Source organism: Protopterus annectens, chromosome 1.part1, assembly GCF_019279795.1.
Source record: "Protopterus annectens isolate FY-2018-M chromosome 1.part1, PAN1.0, whole genome shotgun sequence".
NCBI classification, from domain to species: Eukaryota; Metazoa; Chordata; order Ceratodontiformes; family Protopteridae; genus Protopterus; species Protopterus annectens.
Genome location: NC_056726.1, coordinates 1,260,711,339 through 1,260,731,899, shown reverse-complemented (window position 1 = coordinate 1,260,731,899; position 20,561 = coordinate 1,260,711,339). Strand labels below are relative to the sequence as shown.

General features: G+C 37.8%; 1 protein-coding gene across 1 annotated transcript in view; it reads right to left on the bottom strand.

Moving 5' to 3' along the window:
* Positions 1-5,495: 5,495 nt before the first annotated feature.
* LOC122816096 (carbonic anhydrase-related protein 10-like) overlaps positions 5,496-20,561 on the bottom strand; it is a 1,019,679-nt gene continuing 1,004,613 nt past the window's right edge. Inside the window, exon 8 of the mRNA XM_044088879.1 lies at positions 5,496-5,923. Coding sequence (XP_043944814.1) covers positions 5,904-5,923 — 20 coding nt within the window. The 3' untranslated portion in view covers positions 5,496-5,903. The remainder of the gene's footprint in view (positions 5,924-20,561) is intronic.

Sequence of the window (20,561 nt, the reverse complement as noted above, 5' to 3'; positions counted from 1 at the left end):
CTAGAGTCATAAACATAGAAAGATGGATGATCATCATCACACCCAAATCAGGATGGCTGTACAGTGTCTTGCCTAAAGGATGAGTGACCAGTGCCACACCCAAAGAAGGATTGATGACCAGAACTACAGTCAAAGATGGATAGGTGTACAGTGTCTTGCTCAAAGAAGGATGGATGACCAGAACCACATCCAAAGAAAGATGGATAATCACTGCCACACCCAGAGAAGGATGGTGACCAGTGCACTACCCAAAGAAGAATTAATGCCCAAAATCATACTCAAAAAAGCATGGGTGACCAGTATCATATCCAAAGAAGGCTGGATGAACAACACTATTCTCAAAGAAAGATGGATGACCGCCATTAAACTCAAGAAAGGATGGATGGCCAGTGCTACTCCGCAAGGAAAAGTGGATGATCAACATCATACCCGAAGGATGGATGACCAGTGACATAGCCAAAGAGTGATGAGTGACTAATTTCAGACCACATGAAGAAGTGTTGACTAGTATCATTCACAAAGATGACTGAATGATCATTCTTGTTTTCTAAGGCCAGAAAATGGAGGTACTTAAGTAGCACAATCCCAGATGGGTGATGTTATATGAGAGATGAATTAATCTGATGTGCCTGCTCAAATATACCTCAAAAATTCTTTGCTCAAGAATGCTGGACAAAACTGAAAATAATGGGAGGAGGACAAAGACCACAAACCAGGGGCAATTTACTCTAACATGCCTTGAGGAAACAAAAGGTTTCGTGTCACCCTGCTTCTCCTGAACAATAAGAAGAATGAAACTCAAATGTCTGACATTACTGACGGACTGTAGTCTTCAGCGACTTACCAGAAAATCAAGTATTTTATGAGGGGTAGGCCAAAAATATGAGACAACATCAGGAATATTCTGAAAAACCATAGACAGTTGAGAGCTATGTGCCCTAGCCACTGCTCCAAGCCTAGTAGGATCCCAAAGATGCTGTACTGTACTCCTGAGAAGCCTTTTGCACAGGGTTTGATTCCCTCAGCCTGTGAAGAGAGAAATGGGTTAACAAATTAAAAATGATGAAATTTGTTAAGTAAAATGAAATAGTTTTGCATCAGTGAACAAAGATATTGTCGTTAATGTATTATCAGATTATGTATGTGTTCATAATGACGAGCGCTTTTGACTGCAACCAGATGCTAATAATTAAATGTTTTACGTAATTTACTTTTCTGGCTTATATATCTAACAGAGGGAGGAAGTGTAGCATATCTATGGTTTAATTTATTATGTGACTTGCCTTGTTGGCTCTATATCTAACATGGGAGGTAGTATAGCATAGCTATGTGCTACCACTTGTTTATGTGTGTGAGTGCATCCCTGTGGAAATACCTTTGTTTGCAAGGCAAGAAAATTATAGCAACAACCTTCACTCTGGCTTCATGTATTATTGGTAGTGAAACTGCAAGTGTGATGCTCTGTAAAAATAATGCATACTCAGTCATAATATATGTACTCTACGTACTGCAAACCACAGTAAGCATTTATCATATAAAATCCTAAATATTTAAGGATGGCAAAGAACTCTTCTTCATTATTAGAATTTTACTAAGTAAGGTCAGTAGTTAGTCCAACAAATGCTATGAAACACAAGCACATATTGGCACAGGCAGCTCGGAGCTTCTCATTCAATAGTTTATAAAAGTAGATGCATGCAAAATCATGTTAAAAGTGTAATAAAAGCAGTTTTCCTTTTTCCCATGCTACTTTGTATTCTCACACCTAAAAAAGAAAGGAAAAGGAAAACAAAAATCCACAACAGCATTTCTGTTGTCGGAGTTGGGGTCTGTAAGATGTAGAAAATATAGTTATCTTTTATATTGGACAAATGGCAAAGTAACACATATTCTGTGCAGCTGCATGAGCAGTACAGCCATAGGTAAATAGCAATCATAGGCCTACAATAAAAGTACTGATAGCCTTGTTGTTCTTAACAGCTGAGAGTGCAAACAGGAAATTTAATAAGCATTAACGAAATGAAATCTAGAAGCTGGGGTAAGAAAGGCACTTTCTGAATGAATACCAGGAAATTATCAGTACTCCGTCCCCACTTACTCCACCATTCACTGAAAACCCTCGTGTTCATGTAGTAGTGTGTGTAATTTCATATTTTTTTCTCCTTTCAGAAAAAAAATGTAAGAAATACAGTGCTACCCATCAAATCTTTCTTGTCAATGAAAAGGATGTAAAGAAAGGCTATCACATACAGCATAGCATCTCCTATGGTCAATGTTTGCCTTGATAACAAGGAACAGTCTTACGTATTATGTTGCATGGGTTCATCTAAGTTTTTCCTACCTCCCTTTCATATGGTTGCCCTTCTTTTAAGTTTCTTTTAGCAATTTATTCTAAGCCCATATATTGCCAGCAATCTGTTGAAAAGAAAATTTCATTTTAAAAACTAACAAGAGTCCCAGAAACTGCTTTGTTCAAACCTATGCTTAAGGAACTATGCACCCTTTTAATCCTCTTGCCTCAAAGACTAGGAAATGGTCCTAAAACTACAGTGAATTATAGAGTGTGTCTCCTTGTCTGTTAATCTCGCCATGTCAGTGAAACTAGAATTTCTTAAATGGCAACATAAGCACTTAGTGTTCTTGCTGAAAAAAAAAATCATTTCCCAGTTGTATTTCACCTTTGTACCATGAACATCACAGCAGCATAAATACTTCAGTATGATTTAAAAGAAAAATATAGTACTAAACTTTTTCTCCAATTTGCAAGCTATGCCTTACCGAACAACATTAAATAGCTGACAAGCATGAATGACAAAGCAAAAAACAATGCATTTTGTGTGCATTTTAACAAAATTGCAGTACCAAAGTTTTGAGATATGGAGATAAATGTGGGCTATTATTTTGTATAATCAAAGTATAGGCTATAATCCCTGTTTCTGACATTAATTTGGGATTTGAATATTGGTTTCTTATTGAAAGTACAAGATTCATACATGAATGGAAACAATTACAGCAAATCTTGAACTTGTTGTAATGCTATTAAAGCAGTTTCATCCCACGCAGCCCTGCCACTAATATATACTATCTTTGAGATTGCTGTATCTTCGAATAAGGGAAATTCTCCAAGGTAGTACAATCACGGGCTTGGTCTACAGCTCCCTATTCCGTTTTTTGTCTTGCAGTTCTGAGTATCACACATGCAGTCTTCCCAATTTCAGTTAAGAATACTGAGTATTTCCTCTAGGACAAGGGTTCTAAATACAAAAGATGATGACTACAGTTCAGAACAATTTAGCGAGACATTCCTTAAACCTGACATTAGACTATGGGTATTCACATATATCATCCTTCATTCAATCACCAAATACAATATATATAGATAAATGGCCTTTTTGTAGAATATAAGAGTATTTTGGCTGTCCTTTTCATCATCTTTATGAACCCTTAAGCATTCTCTGAATGTCTGACTGCTCCCACTTTGCAATCTTACCAGTGTAAGGAATATCTTTGGATGAGATGCTGAATCTAAAGGGAGTGATGTGAAGGATGTGGTACCATTCAGCCTGATTATACAAATGGGTTTTGTCTGGCAGTTGGCACAGAGAGTTAAGACTGTGAACTGTAGTTCCTGAGGTATAGGGTTTGATTCCTATAGCCCTCATTTGCTTACTGTGTGACCTTGAGCAAGTAACTTAAATGACATTGCTCATCCCTAAAAAGGGGTTTTGTTTTCAGTGGGCTTACTGAAGACGTCCTATTACTGTGGACGAAAGCACTCAACTTGTGTTATTGTAAATAAAGCCTTTTTGCGGCACTCAACTCTGAAGACTTCTTCCTATCCTTTTATTCCAATGGGCTTACCCTACTTTGGTTAACAAATAGGTATTATTATTATTATTAGGCTGCGGTAGCGTTGTCACCTCACAGTACGACGTTGTCCTGTTCGATTCTCAGCTAGAGCGTCTTCTGTGTGGAGACGTGTGAATGGGCGTACCTTCGTTGAAGGTTGTGTGTCAGAGCTGGCAACTCGGCACGTAAAAATCTACTGCGTTCCAGAGTTCCGCTGTGGCGACCACTACCCGGGAAAAGCCGAAAGACGCAACATTATTATATGTTTCTGTATTCATATATTTAATTTAGCTAACAATTCAGGTTTAAATGAGCCTAGTCTATTACCTATTTTCAGGGGAAACTTGAATGGTATTTAAATTGGCTAGATAAGATTTGTCAGGGACACCAAAGAAAACCAATCTCTCCAACTTTTTGTTAAAAACAGCCTTGGTTTCTTTAGCATTCACCTAAATATCACCCTGTCAAGCATTTGGGACCTCAGTTTAATATCTCATTTGAAGCAGAGCACAGCACCTCAGGACTGCAGACCCCCATCTATTCTGTATTTTATTATATGACTCCAAGTGAATTGTGTGGAAACAGGACCCATAAATTACTGCTCAGTTAGCACTGAAGGCAAGTCTGCATTACGACTGACAGTGACATTGAAGGATGTCTGTATTTAGGCATCAGTTAGTAGCATACCAACAAGGAGATGGGAAGGCCAATCCCACCACTATTTTATGCTACTGTAAGAGTAAAAGTCTGTGCTTTATATTTATTTTACTCTGAAGTCAAGTGATGTTACTGTAACAGAAAGTTTTAAAATGGATAAAATTGTACAGCAGAGTGTAGTACTATTTATTGGAATAAACACAGATAATTTGGGGTTTTGTATTGGCACATACATTCTAAAGACCAATTCCAGCTGCATGTGGTTGTCTGGTGTCTGGTGTCTAGAGTGTGCCTCAATTGGTATTTAGGTTTTCCATTCATAATACATTCTAAGCACTTGCTCATTCATATTCTGAATTACTTCATGGTTTGGTCTTTGACCCTATCACTGGAAGTTAATCCAATTCATTGTTACTGTTGTGCTTTATTTCTGTATACAAACAAAAAATAAATCAGTCTACCTGTGAAAAGTATATGTGTATTTTTTTAAGTACTAATATAGAGGATTATGATTGGATCACTGATTGTAACTCATTTATTATGTGTTCGAGACAGGAATGTCAAGAAATTCACCTCGAGAAAGAATTGTGTGAAGGTTATCTTCTTCCTGTACTACAAATTAGTCAAAAATTAGATTAAAAAAAAGAACACGAGATGCATTGTTTTAGTTTTGAAAGCCAAAGCAGTGGGGAGTGGCTGATGCCCTACCATACTCCCTGTGTAACATGAGCTGTTTAATTCAAAATGACCTGCGTAGTTTAGCACTAAGCAGGTAGAAACAGCAGTTGACACTAAGCCATTTCTACCTGCTGCTGCTGTACACCGGTCAGTGCTGTCTGCTTTTAGTGTAGATCTGACCTTAATAGCACATAGGGGTGCTTAACAATCCTCTAAGTGTTGTTAAGGGCAGGTGGTACACTTAACAAGGTTATTATTTAACCACTTTTTGAGCATAATTGTAACACTTCATGCACTGCATGTATATTATCTGCTGTCAGAGGGAAATTTATTAAAGATAGAGGTGTGCTGTAAGCTTTACATTAAAACAATACATTACTAGGTCTCTTTCTCTGGCTTTAGTCCTTTTTGTATTTTTATAGGAAAGAAAAGTAGCAAAAGATAAAGTTAGAACATGCTGTTCAAAATGGCAGGTGTCTTTGTTATGGATACTTCACTTCTGTTGCATTGCTATTGGGAGAAGGTTGTTTACTTCATTCAAAAGCTAAAGTTTCTCCATCAAAGTTGGAAGCAAAGTCTGAAAACTGGAATGCACTGAATTCTTCCGTGTGCTTTTTTTCTTGTATACAGATTCTTTGTGGACAAAAGGAGAATCAGTGAATGAGGTCTTGATCCACTGAAATCCATTATAATGGCTTATCTTGACTGTTGGGTCTGTCCTAGGTCATCGTAGTTTCAACTGCAGTAAAAGAAGAAAAACAAATTACATGTTGTCTATGTTTGCTATACAATATATGACATCTACTCAGCCGAATACATTTTTAATTCACCTGAATGGCATTTAGAAGCATTAACTCAAATTTGAATTTACATAAATGCTGCAGTGATTGTCTTCCCATATCAGGATGTGGGATGTGGGATGAGTGATAGAGCACGTGGTGTCTGCTGCATTAGCACCTCTGGTGGAGACTGGGATGAACAACAGTTCTGGGATCCAGAATGTTACTTTTCTAACTTTTTCTAACTGCGCTGTGTAACAGTACATCTGTTGGCTGTGGTGGTGCAGTGGTTAGTGTTTTTGCCTCACAGCAAGAGGTTCTGTGGCTTTATTCTTGGCCGGAGTGCATTCTGTGTGCAGTCTGTATGTTCTCCCTGCAGCTGAGTGAGTTTTAAACACATGCAGTAGGTATGTGCATGTGTGTGTGCCTTCTTTGAAGATCGGGCACTGGGCTGGTAACTTAACACAGTAAAAACCCCAATACCAATCAATCTGTGTACCGGATCTCCTGTGGCAACCCCTAATGGGTAAAGCTGAAAGACATTGCTGTTGTATAACAGCACCCCTGCCTAAACACATTACATGCAAAAAAAGAACAAAGCTGGGAGATAACGCAGAGGACTAAAGCTCTGACCTGTTCATGAACTACTTCCTGTTCCAGTGACACATGGTTTAAAAAAAAGAAAAAGGGAGATAAAAGAAAATATGGGTCAGTGACAACAGGAAGTGGGGCATGCAGGCATCAGGGTATAGATTATTTAGGAATGACAATGGGGGGTGGATGGGCAGGGAGTGGATATCAGTGACGGATTATCTGTACCCTGGTACCATTCTGTTTTTTAACCATAGGCCCCCTGTGCACACACATTGTTAGGGCCCTGCATAAATGCATGTACTCCTTTGGATTTACCTTCCTGAGTGTTTTACATTAAAGTTCTTGGTTAATACAGCAACATTTATTAGAGTGTGCTTTAAATCTTTAGGTTTGAACATTTTTTCCAGTGATCAGTGAAACAAAACATATTAACCAATAATGACAGAAGAACCCATTTCCAGTCATTTCAAACATAAAACTCCACTCATACTGCGGTCATTATAATACACAAATATCCATAATCATCAATTATGGCCACTTGATTGACCGCGTACACATTGCATGTCTTATTTTGGTAAAAATGGCTGCAGTAAAGTATTCCAATTTGCTTTATATAAGTTCACACTGGTCCTGCAGGCAGACAATGACATTTTGCCTTTATCAGTTCAGCAGGGTCAGTCATGTTTATTCACAGACATCCTCCAAACCCAGCATTCATAGCTACATTGTTGACCGCATCCTTCTCACATGTCTTTAGCAAAGAATTAATAACAACAATAATAATGACAAAAGTAATATATTTCAAATTTGTTTCACACAAACCCACATAATATCCATAGTAAGGCATGCCAACTGAATCAGCACACATATGCAAAATAGTCCTGCAAATGTAGATTAAAGACTGTTTAAACATGATAATAAAAGTATAAGATACTTTCATCCGCAAATAGCCTCACCCTACAAGTGATTATAGCACCATTGTTGACTAGGTACACCTCTTATTGTCATGGAGAAATAATTTATATGTACTTTATTTGCAGCTGTGGATGAACTACATGACACTGCATAAAGATCGCTAGCATCAACCCATACGATCCAGCGATGTGTAGCACGATTTAACTAGAAGAGAATTTATGATGACAGCATAAGAAATAATAACCACCCGATAACATATGCTATGTTTAGCCTAATGTTAAATTACAGATTTGGTTGGCTGATTATATTGCATAACATTTTCTGAATTAGATCAGCTAAGCAATCAGGAATGGCTGGCAAAATAACAAAACAAAACAATAAAAACAACAACAACAACAAAAAACATCCAGAGCTCCATAGTTAAGTCCAGTTGACCATAGAGGCATGCAGTCCAGCAGACCATTAAGGAACCTAGCCAAAATTCTGGAGGGACAGATTCATAACCCAGAGGCTCCCTTCACTCTGGAATAAAATCCCAGTCCAGGTTAGGCAGAGTCCCTCATTGACTCTCTTCAAGAGGAATCTTGATGAGTGGATGGGAGATCGTAGGTTTACCCCAGGTATCACGTCTGTGTCACTGTTAGACAGAGGCACAGTATACTAATCTCGAAAAAGGGCATAGCAAAATTAATTAAAAATGGGTGGCGAAAGCCAAACACACTCTGGCTAGGCTTATAAATGCCCTAGGGCAGATAGCCTAGTATGAACCTATGAACCTAATTCCCAACTGTCCTGTCTAGATAAGTGACTTGCTCAAGGTCACACAGTAGATAAATGAAGATGAAAAGATTCAGACCACTCACCCTTACCACATGAAGTAGCTCGTTAAGATGTCAGAGCTTTAACCCTCTGTTCTAAGTGCAAGATATAGTAACAATTCTTTAGCTAAATGCAGAAATCCTTTACAAGCTAACCTTTAGAAAAGACTGCATCACAGTAATATGGAACAATGCCTACATAATGGATGTTGACAATCAGACTGCTCCGATCATCATTCCAAATAATGCAGACTACATGACCTGACAACATCCAAACCCTTCACAGGCGCTGGAGGCTGTAAAGAAAGTACTGCAAAATATATTACCAAAATGCAACATGTTCGGATTGCATTACTCAAGCCAGGCCTATTAATGAATTCCTTAATTCTTTAGTACAATGAATAAAGCAAACCAATTAAATACAGTATAGATGCAGCATCTTTTGTTCAGATTCATCAAATAGCATATAGTGAGGTACTATTTAGTGCCTATGTGAAGGGTGCAGGAATTCAAAAGACAAATGTGTAATGCATTGACCTAACATCTTGTGAAGCTCACTGGGCAAGTGCCCCTTTTCCAGGAGCAGTTCATGAGTACTGTTTAGTGAAGTAGCCTGGTCATAGTCACACAGAAGACAAATGAAGTCTGGCGGAATCAAACCATGTTCTACAGGAAGCACCTATTTGACAGCTCACAGCCTTACTCATCTGTAGTAAGTGCTAGACACACTGCTGTAGCCCAGACACAGTGTATTTTATAGTTGCATGTCTGCAAAAAAAAAAAAACAAAAAAAAAAACAAAAAAAAAACAAAAAAAAAGTCAAATTAAAAGTGTATTCACAGTTACAATATTAATGTTTACCTCATATACTTCATGCTGTTCAATTTATTCACAGCCAAATAATATACACACTATCGACTTTGAATGCAACAAGGAAACCAAGGATCATATCCAAAGATTATGAATTATATGATGGTGTCCTGTTTACTACAATTTCCTTCCTTTACACCATAACTACTCTGATAGGTAGTTACTAGGCTTGCAGTTCAGGGGACATTGAGGATCCTAGCCCAAACTTCTTGTTTCCCCAAACCACTGTCTGGTTAAGTAACTTGCTCAAGGTCACACAGTAAGTAAATGAGGGTTGAGGGAATCAAACCCTGTACCACATGAACTACAGCTCACAGCATTAATCCTTTATGCCAGCTGCCAAAAAGATGCTAATTCCTAAGTTATAAATAGAATAGTGAGATGTAGGCACCTAATATTTATTCAGAGACATACAGATATGACCATTAATTACAGCTTGATCAAAGTTGGACAGTAGGCAAATGGGGTTGAAAGGGTTCAAACCCTGTACTTTTGACTACAGGAAGCAGTGCATTAATATCACACAGAATTCTTATAACTGGCATTATTGACTGATAGTAAAATGACTTTTAACCTTCAGGGACTTATCAGAAAATGAAGTGTATTAATGTATGGCAGTTAGTACAGACGATTGTAAACCAACTTTTAACCTTCAGTGATTTATCAGAAAATGAAGAAGTGTATTAATGTCTGGCAGTTAGTGCAGGAGATTAAGGCTCAGAACTGTTAATGAGCTGCTTCTTGTAGTTAAAGATGCTGGGTTTCGGGTTTCATTCTTTCTACCTTTATTTGCTTTCTTTGTGACTCTGAGCAAATCACTTAACCAGACAGTGCTCCTCATGATGTAAAATAAATCTGCATCTGTTTTACCAACCAAGAAGCCGCGGTAGTGCAGCAGTCAGAGTTGTTGCCTCACAGCAAGAGGTTCTCTTGTTCGATTCTCGGCTAGAGCGCCTTCTGTGTGGAGTCTGCATGTTCTCCCCGTGGTCGAGTGACTTTAAAAGACATGCAGGTAGGTTCGAGCGTGAATGGGCATGCATTTGTTGAAGGTTGAGCGTCAGGCTGGCAACTTGACACCGTAAAAATCCACTGCCAATCATGAGTGGACCGGAGTTCCACTGTGGCAACCCCTAACCGGGAAAAGCCAAAAGTCATCTGTTTTACCAACCAAAACTCAAATGGCATTGACGAAATCTACCACACGGAACACACACACACATCACACATTCACAAACCTAATGTACAGTAGCTTGATTACAGCAATTCAGACCGATTACTCATCAAGGGAGGCGGATGAGATATTAAGGGACAGAATAAGGAAGTGTGGTATCAAGTACAGAGTTATTATTATAGGACTCTAAATCTGCCATGAATAGACTAGGAGATACAAGGTATAGAACAAAGTGTGTGAGAGAGAGGTGATAGGTACACCCATCTGGTACAAAACTATGACAGACAAGACTGGTCTACTGTGTGACCTTAAGCAAGTTACTTAAACAGACAGTGCTTCAAGGCAATTGGAGATTAAGGTTACGCTCCTCAAAGGTTCTGTAGACTGCAAGCCCAGTAACTACCTATAAATCTATAAAATTCTTCACATAGCCTTATCCAAGGTAAAAGGTGTCAGGGATGTCCAGGTGAAGGCATTGTTAGTCAAAAGTAGTCATGTCATTGTATAGGTTCATAGGTAAGTACTAGGCTAGCTGGCCTTGCAGGCCATTTTTAAGCCTAGCCCGTTTTGCTTTTGTGCTCAAATTAACCTATCCCATTTGGTTAGAGACTGGCCTTATCTGTCCTATAGTTAATAATTATATATTAGAATTACAGAATAATTAGAATTATTGAGATCATACCATAGATCATTTGAGGGGGCACACGCATGGGATAAAGCATTTAAGAGTGGCTAATATCCATTAGTAGTACAGGGAGCAGTCCTGGAGGAAATTTCTGTTTCCCACATATAGATCCAATGGTTTAAGATGGGGAGTTGGGCCCATAAAATGATTTATTTTAATTGACTGAATCAATCAATAATATAGAGTAGTGTAGCAGAGGTGCAGGTGAAAAGGGATAAAAAATGAGAACAAAAGATTTCATTGGTATATTCCAGAAAGGTGGCTGGGAGGGACAGATTTGGTCAAGCTGAGTAATCATGGCAGTAAAATCATTGAGGACAGTGAAATCACAGAGGCACTGAATGACTACATTTCCTCACCCTACTTATGTGTTTATTGTTTCTGGTTACACTGACTGCGTGGTTACATTTGTGGTGAAAGAGACAGATGATTATTTTTATTCCTCAGGTTGTTGTCTGTGTGGTTTAATATAAGATGAGAAGATGAAGTATAGGGGCATTTTATTAACATGAGTGTATGTTTGTACAGAAATGCATATACATACATATATATATATATATATATATATATATATATATATATATATATATATATATATATATACATACATACACTGTGTGTGTGTGTGTGTGTGTGTGTGTGTGTGTGTGTGTGTGTGTGTGTGTGTGTATATATGTATTTATAGAGAGAGAGAAAGATCTATATATAAGATACAGATATCTATCTATCTATCTATCTATCTGTCTATATATCTATCTATATATGTATCTGTCTATATATATGTCTATCTATATGTGCCAAATCTTTTGTTCAGGAGTCATTTCATCGGACAGTGAAAAGGCTGTTCAAAACTCAGCTGACTGAATAGTACTGACTTTTTAAAAGTTCAAGATCCAGGAACAATGGGCATCAAGAAATGTGCCCTTTCCTCACTGTAATGCAATATGGAACTGGGATATAAAAGTAGCAGGAGGTATGGGTATGTTTTTTAATTTTGTTTTACTTTCAGTTATTGGAGATTCAACCTTTTGCGATCACTGGTTGTATGTTTTATACTGTACTATTTTCCACATATAAAACTCATTTGCTTTTGGTTTTGCCTGCTCTGAGGTTAATCCTCAGATTATGCACAGTAGCTGTCAATGTTCTGTTTTCTGATATTTTTACAACAATATTATGGACGTCAATATTTCATCCATTTGGCATCCTATACATATGTGTATGTATATGTATGTACATATATATTTATGAAATAGACTGATATATAGACGAAGTAAACAAAGTTATTACACATGCACTCACACACACACACACACACACACACACACACACACACACACACACACACACACACACGCACGCACACGCATACGCATACACAGACACAGATACACACACACATGCAGAGAAGAGACAGGCAGAGTGCAGAAAGAGCGCAAGCAGGATTAATGTAAGCCAAATGGACAAGCACAGTGCACACAATTCTAAACTCAAAACAGCTGAAGAAATGAACATATTTTCTGCTTTTGAAAGTGCATAACACAAATATTTAAAATGCATTCATTAATGTTTATGGATGCATGTAAGTGACATGACACTAGTTCTTTCTTATTTATTTATTTAGTAATTACGTATTATTGCAACCAGATTTGGGGCAGGAAAAGCTCATTTAGACACCCTTCTCCTGCAAAAATATGTTGTTAAAGCTACTACTTTATGTTACAGTGAAATGCAGTGTGTAAACTCCAACTTACTTTTTTATCAAATTACTTCTGAAGCAGGACCAGGAATAATGGGAAAATTCCTCTTACTAGGTACCATCGTTTAGCTGCGAGAGTGAATGGAAAAGTTCATTAAGGCGTACAGTAACAACTTGCCAGTAACAACAGCTATTCAGGCTTGTGATGAATGTGCTTCTTCACATCTGCATTTGTGACCATTTTGTTTTGGCCTGACTTAATAGAGGGCTGAATTAAAGTATGCAGTTAGTTATTTTTTTAACATGCACTCGTGTTCTTCTTAAATTCTGTATTGTCATTTATAGTGCTGCGAGCCTCTGCGATACGCTTAACTTCAAGACAGACTGCAATGCACATTTTGTTTGCATGCATTTGAATGGCTTATACAATTTTGCCAGTAATTGCTTTTCTGAAATGAGTATTCAATAAGACTAAACACAATTATGATTACATTACACTGTGGAAGAATCAGTGTTTGTTTATGTAAGAAGCGCTGCATTCTTCATTCTTCCCGGTTCATTTTGTTTTGCATGAAGTCACGGCGGTAAAGGATGATACCAAGGAAGAGGAATTTGGCCGTTATTCCAGTTCCTCTTTCAGAAGCAAGGTGATACAACACTGACTTTGACTTCACACACCCCAGTTTAGTTTACTATAAAGTCAGTTCATGATAACATCAGGAAGTACACCAGGTTAGACATCTGGTTGCGATAATACGCAAGTACCATTTACTTTCATTTTACTGGTAAAAAGTAAAATCCTTTGGGCAGTTAAGCCCTTTATAGCAGTGAAGTCTGAGCACTAAGCAGTTGTATATCTATATGACTGTGGGTATTACAGGCATAAACACTGAAGGATAAAAACTGTCAGTGATTTAATGTACGTCCTTAGTTGGTTTGCATAACTTTAGAAAATTTCTGGTAAGACATGGCCAGTGATGTTGTGTAGGTATGCTCCTGCCTTCCTTGAGAACAAAATAAAAACTATGAACAATGCCATTTTTAATATTTCTTCACCTTTTTAGCTTGTTTGTTTAATTAGTAAGGGGGCTGGTACCCTTCAAATAATCCTGCCAACCGTTTTTTGTTTGTTTGTTTCTGCCATCACTGCCTGTCAATCGTCAGCCCTCTCAAGGTCAGTTGGTCTATTTTCACCTCCATCACCGGGGAGGGAATTGACCAGGAGAGACAATCAGAAAGCCATTGGGGGTGGTACAAGATTGTTTTCATTATACAGTCATATACTCTGTGCACACTCAGCAAAGAACCAGGGAGGGGATGTGCAATGGGCTGGCTATGAAGGATGTCTTTCACTTCCACATGGGGCATTTCCTTCAAGTACCCTTGGCCTACTCTCAAAACATGGGAGGTGATTTCCTTGGTTCACCTGAAAAGTACCACTTTACCAGTGTGCCTAACTGCATACCATCTCCTCACCCCCAGGGCAGGTGAACAGGTCATGCTACTTCATTCCTCCCCGTCATTGCTTGGGCACTGCACTGATGGGGTTGGTAACTGAATCCCAGCTGCCTGGTTTGCACTCAGGGGTCCATCCCACTGTACCACAGAGCAGGCTAAGTTTTGCTGAGCTATTTTATGCTAGCTGGAATTCTCAGAATAAAGTTAATGGGGATTAGGTAAATAAAATATTCCCAGGAGACATTCTGTAGATCAAATCTTCAAATTCTCAGAATAAAGTTAACGGGAATTTGGTATAATAAAATATTCCCAGGAGACATTTTGTACATCAGCTCTTCGAATTCTCACAATAAAGTTAACGAGGCTTTAGTATAATAAAATATTCCCAGGAGACATTTTCTAGATCAAATCTCCGAATTCTCAGAATAACGTTAACGGAGATTAGGTATAATAAAATATTCCCAGGAGACATTTTGTACAGCAAATCTTGACTGCTTTAGCCAGCTCTCTGTAAGTGCCCATTCTGTTCTGCTGCTTTCCTCACCAAGCCCAGCCACACTTAAACCCCTTTACAGAGTTGCACTCAACATCTCCTTCCTCTTTTGCATACTGGCCATCCTGGACTTGATCTGTTTGTCAGTTTGTATCTCTCAGGAGCTGATTTTTCCTAAGACTCTATGCCTGAACAACTGTATTCTGAATTTGAAAGACCAGAATTGCAGATTGCTAAATTTTTTCATATATGACACAAAGGCAAGTTGTAGTTTTCTGAATATCTTTCCCTTAAGATGTTAAAATATTCAGTGAGAGCGTACAGCCTTCATGTTGGTATAGGTAGTGAAGACTCTGATATGAGGGGACCATGGAGAAGTGCCATCTCCACTCGTGTTCTGTCTGTTGTGGTGTGTGTGTGCATTTGTGTGTGTGCGTCTTTGTTCAGATGTGTTCTGTGCATTTGTCTCTGTTTGCTAGTGTCTCTGCTCATTGTGCTGTTTTAAGTGAAGTGTGTTTCAGGATGTTGGGCCTTTGGATGTTACTAGTCCCTATTCCTTTCTGTGAAGTAACATTTTGTGGTACTGGTCATATATTTCTCCCTTCCAGATGCCATCCATAGCTTTTCTTATTCCTCTTTATCTTTATACTTGACAAGATTGTGTATCCGCATCACATTTTCTCTTTATTTAGGCCTTTGATCTCACCAACCTCTTATGTTTCTTCTTCTTAAACATATTGAATCTAATGAATACCATACTGCAAAACCTTTCCTCACTAACAGTTTTCATTATGGTTCCTTTGTCAAGTTCTCCATCCATAAATATCACATGCAGTTTACTTATTTATTTTAAGTGTTTTTAGAAACCTTTTATTTCACACATCTAATAAAGGTTACATTCAGCATCACAAATGATCTATTTTCATCTATGCCATAAGCTGGAATTACAGCCTCAAGACATATATTTACCCACTATTCTTCCTATTTCACTTCCCTTCACTTTCTCGGAGAGGCATCTTTATTAAAATATATATGTACCTTATCTTTACTTGCATCTTCTCTATGTTTCCCTACTAGTTTCTAATTACCCTCCAATCACATGGTCCATCATACAGTATTTGTTATCAAGAAGAAGGTTCTACTATTTGTTTGTCTCTTAGTATAGGATGGCGACTTGATTTGTAATGGATAACAGAATACTTAGGGAGCATCAGTTTATTATTAGCTCCCTCCCTCCAAAACAGCTCTTTTGAGTGTGCACTTTTAACTCCCAGTGGGTGTGGCTTGAGTCATTAAAAAAATTATCACCTTATACTTAAACAAATATTCATATCTCTGGAACCATAGATGTTACTAGAAAACTGCAAATGGCAAACTATTCAGGGTAAATTAATCTTTACATAAGTGACATTTATTCAGTTCAAAGCTTTAAACTGGATTTTTATAAGCCAAAATAAAGGCAGTGAATATTAATTCTGTAATGTTGTGTAAACAGCTTATGATATCTCAGTAACCATTTAGGCAATACACATGCTGCCAGCAGGATTTTCTTCATGCAGCTGTGAGCTTTCATATGAGGCTATGCAGTTCTGTCTATGTTATCTGGATTTTTAGATATGTAGAGAAATATGAAAATTATTACTACACAAATAAACAGTATACAAATAATATTTAGTATCTCTTTAGCTGCATTAGACAGAGGTCACATATTAATACAAATGTGTTTTCCAGCATGTGTGCTTTAAGATGAAATATTCTGATACCTCATTTGTAGCATGGCTTTGGAATTATTAATGCAAATATGAACAAGCAATATTTTACGCCTAGAGGCATCAGTAGGAGGTAACTGCAGAAACTCCTGTAGGCACACTTGGCTGTAATGAGTTAGCTCACAAAGCAGGCCAAATTTCTTTTTATGCTTCATGCTAACCACTCAATCCTCTATTATCCTAATAATTGCCCCCCAGACTCTCAAACAGTGGTATACCACAAACTGTCCTCTAAAAGCCTCACATCAGGCCCTTACTGAGCCCTCCACTCTCGTAATAGGCAGGAGACTCATATTTCTCCAACTCTTTCCCTAAATTCATGTACAGCTAAGAAGCACTATAAAATCAGCAATATTCAAACTCCAACACCAACACTTACTTGTCTCAAACTAGAATTGCAAAGGTATGTAAGCAAACTGTAAAATTAGCCAGTTGTAATCACTCTCTTAGCAATTTACTTAATGAAAAGTGATGTTTAGTGCAACCTCAACTTTTTCACAGAATATACAATATCCTTTTATTTTTCTACAGCATTGATAACTTCTGTGCATAGCTGGTTGCGGTGGTGCAGCAGTTAGCATTGTCACCTCACAGCAAGAGGTTCGTTGGTTTGATTCTTGGCTGGAGCACCTTCTGTGAGGAGTCTGCATGTCCTCCCTGTGTTAAATGAGCTTTAAAGACATGCAGGTAGGTGTGTGTGCATGTGCCTTCTGTGAAGGTTGGGTGTCAGGCTGGCAACTCAACACTGTAAAACTATTCAAACTGCAGACTGGTGATCTGCTGTGGTGACCCCTAACTAGGAAAAGCTGAAAGATATTGATAATTTCTGTGCCTCCCCTACTTAACACGAATCCTTAATATTCTTGTATCATTACCTTATAAATACTTAACTATTGCTTTGTGAACTACATATATGCATTTTCTAAATCTTAACTGCATCATCTACTTCTTAAATGATTGCGCTGTAACTTTATTTCAGGTTTACAGAAAAATAATAGGCAATCAGTCTGCAGGTTATTATATGCTTAGCCAATAACCAGGCAGTGACGAAAAGTGAGAATCAAATTCAGTACCTTGTATCTGTGTGGTAAACAGCTTCATTATTACGCCAACCCAAAACACCAATAAATGCCAGGCAATCAGTTGACAAGACTATTATAAGCTTAGCCAATACTAAGAGGTCATAATTAAATCCTGTAGCTTGTATCTGTGAGGTAAAGACGTTAACCATTGAAAAAGCTACACCCTTCTTTTCTTCTTTTTTTTTTTTCTTTTCTTTTCTTTTGTTAACTTGGGAAATCAACTGGTTTGTGGACACTTTTCAGCCATAACCTGAAATAAAATGCATATACAACAATTATATATATAGAGAGAGAGACAACACCACATTTACACAGAAACACTGGAACATGGAACGTCTTGATACAAAAGTATTTTGTATTTTTTTTTAGAAAAATTGTGATTGATTCTGTTTTGCTAACAATATATATGTGCATTATGTGCAAATTGAGATTTTATCTCTGTGTCTCTGCTAAAAACAGACTGTTATGTAGTCAGATCATCATAAAAATCAAATGCAAATAAACTAAATGAACAAAGAAATGAAAATGTCAACTCAGACCACATCCACATATAGCATAGGTTGTTAAAATACCTTTTCCAGACTGATTTTTGTCACTCCGTATTAGGAACTTTAGTTATTCCCCCCAATGACAAGTTTATTAACTTCAGGATGTGGAAGACCAATAATAAAAATTCAGCCATTTCTCTTCCTTATATTGAACATATTAAACTGTGGACCATAAAACTCTCCTCTACAAGTATGTATCTTATCTACATTTATGTCTATATCATCTGTACATATTTTTAGCCCAGCTTGTCCTTGATAGTATGCTCAAACTTTGTAATTTATCCATTTATACCTCACTAGCACGGGCAGCTAATTTTTTATTTCCTTTCTAGCAGTTAGCTCACATGGTAGATATGGGCATTCCATTGGATTGGCCTTTGTCTGATCAACCCTTTAAATGACGGATAATAGTAATGTAGTGCACAGAGTGCCGTGATTGTGCTTAAAAATAGTTAAATAATATCCTGGCTAAGCGCTACTACCTGACCTTAACAGTGCTTTGAGGCTTGTTAAGCACCCCTAAGTGCTGTTAAGGCTGGGTCTGCACTAAAAGCAGACAGCACTAACTAGAAAACAGCAGCAGAAGAAACAGGTAGACATGCCTTTGTTTCCACTCCCATTTCTAGCTGCTGTGTGCTAATTTACACAGGGCATTGTGAATTAAACAGCTTCCTTTACACAGGGAATATGTAATGGTGGAGTATAGGCTATGCAGCATTTGCTCATTAGAACACAAGGACGAAACACGAGTGATCCAACAGAAGCAAAAGGCAGTAAATACTACATTAACCACACCCACTGATTATTATTATTATTATTATTATTATTATTATTATTCCTTGGCTCATTTTTTTTTAGTAAATTGTATTGATGTACAGTTTTTATTTTATATATTTTGCTAAAGACATTTTGTCAAAAATAATCAAGTTTTGTATGCTGCATATTTTTCATTTACTTGATTAGTCAGTTGTCGATTATATTTATTTATTTTGGAATTTTATTTTGAATCTTTAATGAATTTATTTTTAGTGTTAATAGTATGACTCCGTTTTAAAATGAAAAGTTAAGTTTGCATCACTTGCCTTTCTTTCCATGACTGCCTGTGGAAATACGTTTCTATAGTTTCAGCTAGAAGAATCAATGTCTTATGTAGTGTAAAGAAAATACTCTTTTGAAGACTTTTGTCTCACTTCCTACCTTAGTCCCTGATTGAGCATGTAGCTTTTTGTACATACTTTTAAGCAATGTGAAAGGAGACAGTGTTTTTATGACTACTCAGTTTCTTCCTCCAGTAGTCTTTTCAAGAGATTTCCCTGGCTTCCTTTATGCCTTTTTTTAATAATTGTTTAATTTTATATCTGATGGATGAGGTGTAGCCAGGGATTCGGAAATGCTGCATCCGTGACTGCAGCCAAACCAATACTATTTACATTGCATGCATAAGTAGCCTTAACGCTTATACATCCAGGCCATTGTGAGCAACAAGCAGCTCCTCATTCCAGCCACAGCACTGACCCACAGCCAGATCCTGTTAAATCACCTCATGGCTAGGTTAATGTATGAGCAGCTGAGGTAAACCAGGTATGTGCTTGAACATCTCTGGTAGTCATTGATAATAAAGATGGGAAAGCAATGTTGACAATGTTGATGTAATGTACAGCAATATATATGCAGAGAAATGGTCCATGTAAAGGGCAAATATGTTGGGTGGCTAAGGCTAGAGGTTACTCTATAGTAGCAGAAACCAGAGGAGAGACAAAAGAGTGCAAAGGTAGTTGTCCAACAAAGCAAGATGGCACAACACAATGTAGAGTGGGGTTTGGCGATGGAAGAATGCAGAATAATGTGACAGTTAGACAGAAGAGGTGGGATACAGTAAAGTAACATGACACACCGACTTGCACCAGTCCTGACAATGTCAGAGTGTGAGCAGCGGACCTGTACTATAATGTGAATGTCATAAAAAAGGAAAATATGATACCCTATGAGAGGTCAACCCATCCGTTCTGTCCACGTGCCAGTATATCTCCAATTCCCCAGAAACATTCAGACTAAATGAGGTCATAAAACATATAAAGCAGGGAATTGTGGCACATTTGCAGACCGACTGCAAGAAAATAAAGATAAACCTCAATGGAGTGGAACCCATGCCTTTCATATTGGTATTTTCCATACTACCACATTAACAAGGGGAGCCACTGAAGCAGTTAGATAAAAATGGGTGAAATAAAAAATATCAGGGAAATGTAGCACAGCTGCAGACTGATTTCAAGAAAAATAAAGGTAGACCTCAATAGAGTGTGTCCCCTGCTATTCCTAGTGGTATTCTCCATACCAGTGTATTAGTAAGGGAAGCCACTGAAACAGTCACACTAAAAGGGGTCTTAAAACACAATGTCAGGGAAATGTAGTCCATCTGCAGACTGGAAAGCTAACAGTGTAAAATGACATAACCCCAGAGGTTTCAAAGTCCCCATCCAGTGCACTGACAGAGTA